A 14,212-nucleotide genomic window follows, 5' to 3' on the forward strand; every position below is an offset into this window, starting at 1 on the left:
TACCCTTTAAAACCACAGTTCAAAAAAGTTACATAATGAAGATAAAAAATGACTATAAAATTGGAGGTTATTTCTGGATCCTCAAAAAGTCACTTATTTTTAAAGCTAAACTATTTAACTGTCTAACTCTCTTGTAAAAAGGAAAAACTAGTAAAGGAGGCAAAAATAAAGTTTACTCAGGCACCTCTAGGAAATGAATCTTTTAAAAATCTTCTAAAATTTCTAGAGCTTTCCCCTCCCCCAATGTTCGAAGTTTATAAGGCTAGTCATTAATTTAGCTAATCTCATTTTAAACCAAATGTATTATGCTGACTTCATTAAAAAAAAAAAAGCAGACATAAAGTATTCAGGTATAATTGAACCTCCAATATAACCAGGTATTTTGAGTCTAGTCAGACTGTATTTTCCTTTTTAAAGATTCTTAATTTTATTCTCCTAAGAAAGTCTTTTCAGAAAGAAAAAAAAAAGGAAACAAATATTCAGATGTAAATAAGTTGAGTTTAAAACATAGGGCAATTATTTAGATTCAAATCCAAATCCTCCCATTCTGACTCCCTCAAAATTAGAATGTCTACAACATTAACTGTAACACATAAAGTATGTCTGGATCAAAGCTATGTTTCATCCCCCCGCCCCCAGGGTTAGAAACTGAGCAAATTTGGGTCCTCTCCAAATACAACTACACATTCAAAAGTTAGAAACAATAATGTTACCTCTCCTTCGCCCATATGTCCTTGCTGCATGTCAAATGAGAAAAAAAAAAAAAAAAAAAAACAACCTTTCAAACATTGTCAGAAGAATCAACCATGATTTTATCTACCAGCTTTAGAAACTGAAAAAACAAAAACTGACTAAATTCCTCATTTCTTGGTAAATATCTCAAAAAATAAGGAATTTGAATGTGAGAGGTCAATTTAATGCTTTTTTTTTTTAAGTTCTTCAAGGACACTGTAAAAGTGTATTGACCCTTACTTGTTTTCAAGGAAGTTTTCTGCTATCACTCTCATCCAAGGTCCAAACTCGCGTGAAACTAAGGCAGTGTGTAACACAGTCTAAACCAGCTCCTACCAAATTGATCTGAATTTCTCCCACAAGTCCCTGCTAACTAGCCATTCAGTAGATATTTCAATAATTAATTCAGGACTTTTTCCACCATTACAGGATAAACAGCAAGTTTATACCATTTCTCAATTATTCCCTAATAAAGAAAATCATAACAAATAAAACCTTTGAAACTTATGAACCTCCTTTTAGCCAAAGTTTCTTGTCCCTTATCAAACCTTCTACCATGTTCCAAATGTTGAAAAGTAAAAAGTGTGGCACTTTATTACCAAGGCTGCTACCAAGAAGACAAGAAAAACCATGATACATACAACACTTAAATGAATACTCAGAAAACGGCAGTATAAACTTCAAATCAGGAAAGCTGAGAAAATCTCTTCCCTCAAACAAACTGACACTTAAAAGTGCAGTTTGTCCAAATACCCTAATTCTAGTCAACAAACATTTCTTGGACTGCCTGATCTTGCCAAGCACTATGGATAAACAGCACGCGGCCCTGACTCCAAGGAACTTAAAGACCAGACAGCCACATAAGCAAATAATGATAATGTCTCTATTACAGCAATTGGCACGTTAAATGTTAGGTGCAACAGGAGCAGAGGAAGAGGAGAAACTGGTTCTGATTAAAGAGTCAGAGACCGGAGGGTGTGGCTTTGAGAGGGACCTTAAAGGAAAAACAGGGAAAGGGCACTGCAGACCTGGCAATATCACAATTCGAGATGCTGGAAAGCTCACGGAGAGGTGCCCAGAACAGAAGCATATGGAACAAGTCAGGTCCTAGCTGGAGAGGAAGTTTAAACAGGAAGCTGGGATAGCTTTTTGAGTTAGAAATTGCAGCACCTTTTAAGAGATCATTACACAAACTGGTCAGGGTTTTAATCCTTCGCCCTCTGGATAAATGCTAAGGAAGTATAACTCAGTTGTAACTGAGTTATAACTTACAAGTACCATATGCACATTTTTCAAAATGAAATTATGTCTCACGCTAAAATACAATTTTATCACTACTAGATAACACCGCATGTCACCGAAGTACTTGGGTAAATGGATTAAAACCACATAAAATCTCCCTCAAGCAGTAAGGTTTTCACTTAAATAGTTCTTAAATTAGGGCGAGGGGAGGTATTTTCTCACTTAGTGAACCTGACAGAGGTTAGAAAGACACAGATATCACAAGAGTAGCTGCTTGTTTAAGAACATTCTATTCATATAACTGCTTCAAAGACAAGGGAGTTTGGGGAAATGAATGATTTGAAAATCTTACTTGTCAATCTTAAAAAGTTGATTGATGCTACTTGGATTTCTAAGAAAATAGATATTTGAAAAGAGTAGGCTTTTAAAGGTACAAAATTAAGGGGAAAACTTTCATAGCTTCCACTAGTTCAAAAATAGTATCAGGAACAGTAACAAAAAAAAAAAAAAAAAAAAGGTATAGATCAAAAGCAAAATTCAAATACTTTCAGAGTCTTCAAATGTATACTTTCAAACTTTGATCCTGTACCACAAAATCAAGCTGGTTAATGTAACTCATGGTTAAATTCTGAGATTAAATTCTAAAATCTATTTAGAAACATTTTCCCATATTTAGGGAAAACAAGCTATAGGTGTACAATGCTTGTAACTACAAACCTGCCCAAATTAGTACTGGGGAAAATAAAATGACAGTGACATTCTGGAGCACAGAAAATGAGAATATTTAAATTTTTGATTTCCACTTATTATAATGCTATTAATGCTGTATACTATTTTTATGTAGATTTTGACATGTGACATACACGGGAAATAACACAAATCATAAGTACACAGTTCAATGAATTTTCTATGACATGAACACACCTATGTAACCAAAACCCAGATATTAACAGAATGGTAAGTGGTGCCACTTCATCTATGTATGAGAGAGGTTCTAAGCACCTTTCTCTTATCTATTTCAAATTATACTTGGCTCAAAAATATTAGGATGAAATACTTGTGACACAGATCTTCACCACTTTTCCCGAGGAACATGTCAGACAGACTTCCAGCCTCAGATATTGTGAAAAAAGAAATCCTCTAGTTCCCATCAGAGTTAAACTGAATACTATTTCTATGTTTAGCTTTTATATTTATTTCTTAGTTTTGATTTATAAAGTCCTCAATAATTTAATGTTCAGTACTAAAATGGTTCAAGAACGTTCTAAATGGGTTGGAACCATTATGGCTATAAATTTTTATAACTTCTAGATGCATGCTGTTATTAGATCTACTGATAAATACTTTATTTCCAAAGGGTCTTTACCAGATTGCTTTCAAATGCCCTATATTCATCATTAAATTTCCTCTAGTAAAACATTCCACTAGTCTGAGATGCTCGACTTGTAAGAAGGTATAGAAAGACTTACCAGATCTTTTTCAAAATACATTTATATATATACATATATGGAAATATTGTTTATCTCTTAAAATGTATCTTTTTTCTCATTTGTTGTAAAATTTGTTACAGTCACAAAAGAAAGTATCCGTAATAGTGGTATATTCATAAGGAAAAATGCAGCCATTTAAAAAATATAGCACATATTCCTGTGCACCAATGAGGCTCTCTAACTATATGTATTGTATGATTCTTATTGTGTGAATTCTAAAATAAAGAAAATATAAGTATGTGAGAAGATACGTAAATATTTTTTTCTAAACACAACCACAAGAACCTTTGGGAACAGGATCTAAGATGGGCAAAGGAAGAATGATTCCATTCTTGCTTTACCCTTTTTTGTACTATTTACATTTATTACTACTGTGAGCGCCTATGTTACTATATTTGTTAATGGGCTCTTTTTGGTTTTCTTCTTGGTATTTACGTTAAAAGCAAATAAATGATACATTAAAGAAAAGCATCCTATCCTACATGAGGACATCTCATCAAATCTGGTAGGCCTTTAGGCCACAAGAAATAAAATATTATTAGCTTCTAGATCAGTGAAAGACTGATCCTACTCAGGCTTCACCTCCCTCTCGCTGGCCCCATGCTGAGAAGGCAGATAGCAAGGCTACTCGGAAAAACCAGGGGAGGGCTCAGATTAAAAGATATTATCAAATAACGGATTTTTTCCAGTAGGACCAAAAAAAAAAAAAACCAATGTATGTGGGGAAATTAGTCAAATGAGTAAATCAATTAAAAAGATATAAATCAAAGGCTGGAAGCTAAAAGGAGTTAATTTGTTAACAAAAGAATAAAGGTGGCAGAACCAGAAAGCAGACGATCATCTATCATTACAAAGACCGAAGCACACAACTCAACAAAGATGCAAAGAGTCATTTTAAATGATTTTATAAATTACCTCCTAACTTATTAATGGGCTCACTGTCACAAAATTATTTTAGATACATGCTTAACAGGACTTCCTGTGTTAAAACTGGCTTGTGTTTGTACTAGGCTTGTTGGTATAACCATGTCCAAAGTATGCTGACAAGACATGAGACAATTATTTATAAAGAGCTGCCTTACAGAAGGGCAGAGAATGAATGTAATTTCAGTTTCTGTATATCCCTAACCCTCTTATCTATAAAATGAATGAAAAGTTTCTTATTTATAAAACGAAGAAATGAAGAGAGAATAACAAAAGATCCCATGTGTATATATGATGGTCAGACAGTCAGGTGCTCAGTAAATAATAGTTTTCTCTCTTCCTCAAAAGTAAACTCCTACGTACATACTCTTAGCTTGGTCTTCAACAGTGACTCTCAGCTTTTCATTGCTATTTCACTGCTAGTGACTACAGAGCATTTCAGAGTTGACAATACATTTTCATATTGTCTTTTTCATGAAGGGATCGGGATCTTTCAATGTGCCCCTAACTGTAGCAACTATAGAACCACACTACATACATTTTCATTAAGTGACTACAACCTACATTTCTCCTGGGTAAATTATACCCTCTCTTTTCATAGATTTCCGTCCCCCACCCCTCCTTAAGCAAACAATCTCTCCCCTTTCATTCCAAAGAACTATAATTAAGAGATGTTGTTCTATGCTAACCTTTAAAAGATCTCTTACTAATCTCGTCTTCTGGGACAAGCAAATATTTTAGCTGATGCTTCTAAGTGAAAGACATCCGTATTTTGCTGTTCTAGAACTTTCCCTGCCGTAAGGTTCATTTTTGAAGCAGCTAATCCTAAGGGCTAAAGCAGTGAAATGGGAGGTTGAGGGAGAAAGTACCACGGCACGAGCCCTTTTACACAGAGGTGGTGGTGGTTAAATGTTAGTTTTCTGGGGCAAATTAAAGCTTCAAGTCAGGTAAAATGGAAAATTAATCATTTAATCTGATGTCTATCTCAGAGCTGAACCAAGACACACGGGGGGAGTGTGAGGGAAGTCTGACCTATGCTCAGCACTCTTTTCTGACTTAGCTGAGACACTAAGTTGCAGGCTTGCTTTTCATAACCGTAAGATAGACATTCTAACTGTATTCCTATTACATAAGACTAACTAGGAAAAGGTATCTGTTACGGAATGAATAGTGTTCCCTCTTCAAAATTCGTATGCTGAAATCTCAAACCCCCAGAACCTCCAGATGTGACTGTATTTGAACTAAGGTCTTGAAAGAAGAGATTAAGGTTAAAGGGCACTGGGGTTGGCCCTGATCCAGTATGACTGGTTGGGACACAGTCATGAGCAGAAGAAAAAATCAGGTAAAGACCAGGAAAAGACAACTATCCACCAGTCAAGGAGAGGGGCCTCAGAAGAAGTCAACCTTGCTGTCACCTTGATCTCAGACTTCCAGCCTCTAAGACTGGAAATAAATTTCTGTTTAATCCACCCAGTCTATGGGACCTGTTATGACAGCCCTAGCAAAGAAATACAGTATCCAAAAAGTAGCTAGAAAGTTTTTTTTAAATACATTTAAAATACAAGGATTTCCCCCCAAGAATGCCCCTCAAAAAAAATCTGTACAACTAAAAACACAACAACAGTAATTCTCTATAATTTGTAATTACTATTTGTTGAATTACTCTGGCAATGTCTTTTACAAGCCAGGAGTGGAATACGAAGGTAACGGCATAGTATGAAAACTGATGATTGAGCACAGCCAAGGGGAAAAAAGCAACTTGACCTGCTGGATGAGTAAGCCCTTTTTATCTTCGTACGTGCAAATTCCAGTATTATTCCAATATGAACTGCTGAAGCTGGTAGACTGACTACTCTGAATCTTTTTTCTTTTTATTTATTTAGGATTTAAACCCCGCTTCTTTCCAAAAAGCTTTGAGGTTGCTTGAAAATTTCAAAACAAGTTGTACAATAAAAATCATAGCTGAAATTCAAATGTGCACAGGAGAAAGAAAGGAAACAGCTCATTCAGATTTTTATCCAAACAAAGCAAGAAAAGTTTCAACTCAACAGAAGCCTGAAGGATGTAACTGCAGCAAAGTAGAATATATATAATCACCTTTCTAGTTTTTGAAAGCCTGAATAGATTATTTATGGTGGACAGGAAAGAACAGCTCCTGATAGTTTCTTAAAGTCTTAAAATTGAATAATGAATATAAGGCAACACAATGTATCAGGCTTTTATTTTCAGTTTTAAGAAAAAGCTGAATGGATTTAAGATGTGAAGGGACTGCATTTAAAAGGGCATAAAGTAAGTTTCAGGTTATCTATCTTAATTAACAGACAAAGAAAGCACATTCAATCACAGACAAATTTTACAACTCCTCATAATCCCCTGCTTTGTGTTTTTTCCTTATCTTTAGCACTAATATTCCTAATCTCCCCAAACTGACGTGAATTATTTTAATTTGACTATACGCCAGGTGCTACGCTAAATTACTTTACACGCACTTAATCTTCACCGCAATCCTATGAGATGGGTAGTATTTATGATTTTTGAATTTAACTTCATTAAACGTAATTAGTGCCTTACACTAGACTTGTAATATGAGGAGCCCCAAAACCTGAGCTCTCAGGAAAACAAAGCTACTACGAATCAATGCATGAATGAGATCGATCTATCTATAGAAGCAATCCATCATGGAAGATGTGTCGTAAATCTGACTGAAGAGAATGGACAATGCCTAAGTCTAAATCAAGGTGACTAAAGAATTGTCTTAACATCCCTCCATCCCCACTGTGCTTTAATTTCAAGATTTTTAAGCAATATTCTACAATCTGGACTTTGCTATTGGAGAGAGAATGGGCCTATCACTTAACACCAGTATCTGGTCTACCTAGAAGTTTTACTCCTCATTATGAATGCATAAATTGGCATCCAGTCCTAGGTGGATGGTTATTAAGAACTAACACTTGATCAAACCCGACAATCAAGTTTTGGGACCCTGCAAAGCTCAATTCTGGACCTAAGGCTATGGCAGCCATAACCCCATATTCTGGGTCTTGCCTGAGGAGCCAGCAAGTTTCCCCTCTTTGGCATCTTTGTTCTTTATCTTCCTATCTTTCAGTTTGAGACAATGTTAACCTCAGTCAGTATACTTTTGTAATAAAATTTCCATGTATATCACAATAAGAACCATCTAGTCTCCTTCTAGAGTTTACTGACCAATAAAATTTCAACACATAAAATGCTTAGAGGAGGGGAAGTTACCTTTATTTTTTTCTTTGCCAAGTAAGGGTCATTAAAAAATAATCTATTCTTTTAAAAATGGATACCAACGGGGGAGATAAAAGGAAAAAAATCTCATCATAACAGACTCAAAAAAAAAAAAAAATTAAGTGAATTTGACTTTAAGGAAAACCCACCAGAGTTACTTTTTCTCAACTCAACAAAGATGAACCCCAGGGGGAACTGATCTAATTTAGTGACTTCATGAAGAAATTGGGACAAAGAAGAGTTGATCATTTTGCCTAAGATCACACAACAGTATCTCAAATCTTGGCTCACTGCATTTCCAGCACCTGCCTCTGGAATTCGGTCCACAGGAAAAGATAAACCCATGCTCCAACAAGAAGCCTTCCAATATTTCCCCTTCTCCTGACTGCCACTGTCACCGCTGTGTTTGGTTTTGGGTCTACAAACATTTATGTTGACATATTATGCTTTGGCATTATTTCTGGCAGCTGCAGCATGAAAAGACCAAAGACTGATGAACAAGTGAGGTTCTTACAGTCCCTAGGGGATCTTACACTCCCAGTAACTCTCATAAATCAAATCTCCTAACTTTTCCCGGCTCAACAACTCTATTTTCTACAGAACACTGACTTCAAACACTAACCAAAACGAAATCCAGTCATAAAAATCATTTTTAATTCCCCATTCCTTGGACAAGGAGTAGGATTTTTCGGCTTTGCTTTGTCCTGGAATAATGAGAATAAAGCTATTTAGTCAAGAACATCTCTTAGGTTGTGGGACTTACAATGTCAAGTTTCGGCAAATGAAAGGCATTACGAACACACAAGTCTGAAATCCACATTCAACAGGAAAAGAGTAGGAGTAAACAAGACTTCTGTATTCCACCCAATTATTTTAAACTATAGTACTATAAAACAGACACTTAAAACTTTATTTATGCATTTATTTTACAGTATCATATTTTTAAATTAAAGTATAGTTGATGCACAATATGTTACAGGTATACAGTATAGTGATTCACAATGTTTAAATGTTATACTCCATTTATAGTTATTATAAAATATTGGCTCCATTCCCCACAGTGTACAATACATCCTTATAGCTTATTTTATACCCGATAGTTTATATCTCTTAATCTTCCACCTTCATCTTGCCCCTCCCCACTCCTTCTCCCCACAGGTAACCACTAGTTCCTTCTCTACATCTGTGAGTCTGAAAACAGACAGTTTTTAATTCTTTAATTCCTTTCATGAGTAGATGGCCCCTCCTTCCCTATGAAATTTAGTTTGCTTAATATGCACATAAAGAGACTCAACTGTGCAGTGGTAATATTTAGAACAGGCAAGAACTTACTGAAGGCGCTAGAATAAAGGCCAGTAAAACTTCACTTTCCTTGTCCTCATCAGACAGCAGTGAATGACCTCGTCCTTCACAGTGTCAAGCCCTGTGGTCTTACGCTGCTTTTTCTGATTTTAATCTGATTACCTTCCCTTTCTCCTGGGACATTTTTTTCCAACTACATGGAAATGTTTATGTTGAAATTTCAAAGGTCACTCTACAGAAGCTAATGTCAGATGAAGTCACTCTTTGTGTGTTGTCATGGGATTCTCAGTTAGTCTCACTGCCACCAGTTTCAAGACAGCAAATCAGTTGGCTCTCAAAGTTTCAAAAAGTTCCTGCCATGATCTGGAGGAATAATCATTATTCATAAAAAAGCTGATTGGTTAGTAGTAACCTGCAGTCACCATTACAGAGCAAACTAATGTCATTTCTCCACTTTCTGAAGCATAACTACTGTATTTTCTACCTGGCACTAACAGTTCTGTGAATTTAGCTGGGGTGAATCAGTTATCACTTACCATTAATAAGCAGAGAGCTATCGGATCCTGGATATGAATAGTTTAGACGACCTGAGGGTAAAAGAAGGCCGTTACTAAATGTGTTTTTTTCATAGATGGTTTAAACGTATTCAACAACAAATCTGAAGTAACTGCATTAAAAGGCATTTAAAAGCTGTATTATGGGAATAAAACTTTGCTGCCCTAATGAACACAATGAGTCAGAAGATGTATCAAACAGCACGTTCACAAACATTCAAAAAGAGAAAGTCTGAAAGTGGGAAAACAAAATTTCCCTCATATTCAACTATCTCGTTATTCTAATTTTCAAATCTCCATCCAAAATAACTTTCTTTATACCATTATGTTCTAATACCAGCTCACAATAACAACCTTCACGTTCTTCCCCCCCATAAATGTGCAATTTTTTCTTTCATGTGTAGCTTTTGGCTGCTTTTTGAAAGTATGTAATTAGGGGGTAAGGTAAATAACTCAGTGGCAGCGTGCGTGCTTAACATGCACAAGGTCCTGGGTTCAATCCCCGGTTCCTCCATTAAAAAATAAAAGTAAAAGTAGGTAATTAGCGGTAATTTTTATATGATTCATAACAAAAGTGCTAGTCTTATGGCCTACATGAACAGACATGCTAATGAGTTTAAATTCGTATTTTGGGGAATAAATACAGAAGGTAAAGAAACACATTTCATTGTACTTACACATGAAGAAAACATCAAAACACGTGGCACAATGCCCGCAGCACAACAGCATTCAATAAATGCTGGGTTAATTTCCTTTGAATTATGAAGTGGTTCAAAATTACATTTTGAGTCTAAAATGGGCACCCAAGATATCCATGGAAAAGAGCTTATAAAACTCTAAAATTTTTGGAGGATGCCCCATCTTCCAAGTTGGTAGCCACAAGTAAAGAGGGGCAATGCATTTCTGTTTTGGAAGCGTTTCTACACGTAAGTCGAGGTGTCCAGACCACATACCATGTACCTAGTTCATGCTACAAGTTATAAAAATCATTATGACAACATTTTTACGCCACCATATTATTCCACATGGCCTTCACAAGGATGCTGGAAAACTGTCAACAAGTCTCGTTCATCTAAGGAATGGATAGAGGAACTTGATAATTATCTACCACAGTCCAGCACTCTATAAATCAGGAGTGGTGTGAGAATTTTAAATTGACTCAGAACTACAGACTACAAACTACAAAACTACAAGGAAGCAGCAGTCTAAACTCTGACCCCACAGAACCACAGCAGGCTCTCCAAGACAATGAAAAAGTGGGCAAGCACTAGAGGCTGGGGCAGGCTTTTCAAGATGCCAAGAAGACTCTACCTAGTTCCAATAAACACTGCAGGAGTGAGAGCTAATATGTGACCCTATCAATCCAACAGCTACAAATTTTTAACTCTTTGGAAAGGAACTTTAGGCCACAACTATTCTTCAACCTCTCAAAAGCCTGCTTCTTTGAAATAGTCTCCACAGAAATAAACTCATGCCATTAAAAAGATGAAATGGTTCTCTGTTGCTAATAGCTTTATTTAATCCATACGCAAAACTTGGGAGTCCAACGTGAAACAAAATCTGAACTCAGTTTTTCTACAATTTAAAACCAAATACAAGGATTTTAAAAATTGAGTTGCTAATTGTTTCACTTAAAATTCAGCTTGTTTCTATTTAGGGAGGTGAGGTAGGGAGAGATGGGCGAGGAGGAGGTAAAAATTAATTCTGATATTTCAATTTCTTCCTAAAAATTACTTTCATTATTTAATGCTAATGTACACAGCCAAGTATCCAAATCCAGTGAATTCCAGCTGAACTGCTTTAAATATAAGCCCAGATCACACGACGTGCCACAAGCATATCTTTAAAAAAAAAGCACAGACTTGAGATGCTGGAATAAGAATGTGATCTTAACTGTTAAAAACTCAGGGTGGGGTGAGTACTGTTTCTGAATCACTTAATTCAAAGTAGCAGCTGATTTTCTATAATGGAACATTTGCATAAATATTGTAGCTGTAAAACTCTCTAGTAAATGAACAAACAGCTATCACACATCACCACTTCTATTTATCATAAAACGTTTTTTAAAAAGATGATATAAACACAGAAACAAAAACATTTAACAATATTAACTGAAGAAAATATTCTGTTATTTCTAAGAAGATATTTTAATTTTTGTAATGCTAACATGAGAATTGAAACCATGGCTGTCCCATATGAACCATAATGTCTCTTATTTGATACCAAAGAGAACCCAAAGGACAAATTCCCAAACTAGCTGGCCCAGTTTAACAAATCAAGTTCCACCTTATCAGAAACTCACATTTGGGGTAGCTTTTAAGGAGAGAGAGATAAGACTATCTCAACATGACAGGCACAAAAATATCCCTTAGGATCTGAGTCTGCCTCAACACACATCTCCTAAAGAGATGCCACCCTCCGCCCCGGAGGTAGGGAAGCCTTGATGCCTTTTCTGCTCCTTAGACTTCCGAATACAGTATTCCTGCCCTTCAGCTAAGGCAACAGGGCACTGAAGGATCACTGGCAAAATTCACTTTAACTCTGAAAGTGATACTTGCTTTTATTTTTTGACCTGTTCTTATTACATGAGTCCTGTCAGGCTGGACTCAGTTCTGGCCTCTGAGTAGTAAATATACCTGTAATATTTTGTTAAACCATCAGCGATGCTTTCAATATTAGCAGTGACATTTAAAAAAAAAAAAAAAAACCCTTAAGAAAAAACGTTCATGATGCTCCCCTACCCCACCCGCCCAATCTTTCTATAAATTCTTTAAATCATTCAACTGTCTAGAGTCATCCATTCATGACATCTATTATGGAGAACGTGTATCGTTTCCTTTCTGGGAATCCTCCAAAAGGTCCCACTGTAAGCACCGCGGGACTTTACAGCCTTTTACAAGCCTTTCACATTCTCCTTGTACACCTTTCATTTCTGCTCTAGCATCCTCTCTGCTCTACGGATGCCGATTTTAACCGGCATATCTGCATTTCCTATTCCATGGCTGGATTACTGACAATCCTGTCCCTTCCCCTGAGACAGTGGCCCTTCTTCTTTGTTTCCAAAGGAGGATATTTTCAAATCTTTTTTTGTTTGCTTGTCTGTTTTTCAGATTCACCTTTTTCCAGGGTATCTTGCCCAAAAAATGAAACCCCGTTTTTTAGATTAACTCACCAAATTTTATTTCTATCTGTGTTGTAACAGCCAACCTTCTTAGGTAATCATTTCAGCTACTGGTTAACTTTCTTATCTCTTTCAAGTAATAGGCTCTTTTAGGAACTAGAGCTTTTTTTTTTTTTTTTTTTTTTTTTTTAAACCGAGGGACCTTGAGTTTCCTGTTCGGGCACCAGGTAAGCACTCTATGAGTTCATTCCACGGAACTTAAAACACCAGCATTTCACAATGAGTAAAGTTAAGTAAAATAAAAATCACTGAGATATCTAAATATGAATGTAACCCAGTGTCTGTAGGTTTTGTTTCACTGGTTTTTTGATAATTCATCTATCTATAGACATAACCCAGGTTTTGGCACATTTAGAATTGAATTCCTCAAGGGAGAAGGCAGGCGTTAGGATTTTAGGCAAGTAAATCTATTTAGTGAATGAAATTCAGCCTCTGAGGGCTCTTGGTATTGACTGTGTTATAAATACAAAGAAATACTGCCTGATCAGCAGTCTTAACCTTAGGGGACACAATGACAAGGAAAGTAGTAGCCTCTGGAGGCCAGCTGTGGCATTTGGAGCCAGAAACCTGGCATACATCATGGAGAAGGCATACACTATATTTGGTGACATGACTCAACCTAGCCAAATATAGGCAACTGATACAGTGTGAGTCTGGGGAACCACACTACCAAATTCTACAGCCTGGAAAAGATTCAGACTCCGACTAGGCAATTCTATGCTAGGCATTTGCAAGTTGGAAAGAACAAATATTTACCAACCAGAATGACTAAGAATTGCTGTGGGGAGGAGGTGCTCAAAAGAACAGTATGTCCCATCATACTCTTTTTAAGACGCTAACTAAAGGAACCAAGTTAATGAGATGAAAGGAGAAAAAGACTAGAAGGAAATACTCTAAAATATTGGCAGTAGATGTATCTATCACCCACAAAATTAGATAAAATAAGTTATTTTCTAAAAAGTAACCCAGATATTATTGCTACTGATGATTCAGCAAGAAATGATATAATAAATGCTGCCATTTCAAACATATAAACAACAAAAAATATCAAACGTTCTACAGTGCTATTAGGTTTCATTCTATGACCTTCTCTTTTCCAGTCACACCAGTATTGCTGGGGACGTGGTATAGGCCACGGAATGATAAGAGGGGCTAACTCTGCAAGGTTGTCTAAAACATAGCCATGCAGTCCAACAAAGTGACAAGTAGTGTGAAATTCTGACTTTTTTTTTTAATTGACTCACAGTATAAAAACATACTCCAAAGAAAAGGGGGAGGTTTTCAGAGGACATCATTGAAAACTGCTAACAAGGGAAGGATAAGCAGGGACTTAGGCCCAGATCTAAGACAGATCAAACATCTACACACATGACCACATGTATGCACATATTTAACAAGGATGCTCCTCCCAATTATGCTCCTGCTAATTTTATTTAGCTCACATCTAAGTAAGCCAAAGCTGTACTGCCATAAATAATTTTTTAAAGGAGGTGCTCCACCTGCCTTTCCGCATCTGCTGTTTTTTTCACCAA

At 36.2% G+C, this 14,212-nt stretch overlaps 1 protein-coding gene across 4 annotated transcripts in view; it reads right to left on the bottom strand.

The window, feature by feature from the left end:
• Positions 1 to 14,212, bottom strand: part of CPEB4 (cytoplasmic polyadenylation element binding protein 4) — a 62,484-nt gene that overhangs the window by 15,866 nt on the left and 32,406 nt on the right. For 2 of the 4 annotated variants that reach the window (XM_010972273.3, XM_010972275.3), the window contains one exon: positions 9,482 to 9,532. The exons of 1 other annotated variant lie outside the window; for it this stretch is intronic. In XM_010972273.3, coding sequence (XP_010970575.2) covers positions 9,482 to 9,532 — 51 coding nt within the window. Of the gene's footprint in view, positions 1 to 713; positions 738 to 9,481; positions 9,533 to 14,212 lie in introns of all 4 variants that reach the window. One more of the 4 variants, XM_010972272.3, reaches the window with a different exon arrangement.

Source organism: Camelus bactrianus, chromosome 22 (assembly GCF_048773025.1).
Source record: "Camelus bactrianus isolate YW-2024 breed Bactrian camel chromosome 22, ASM4877302v1, whole genome shotgun sequence".
NCBI lineage: Eukaryota > Metazoa > Chordata > Mammalia > Artiodactyla > Camelidae > Camelus > Camelus bactrianus.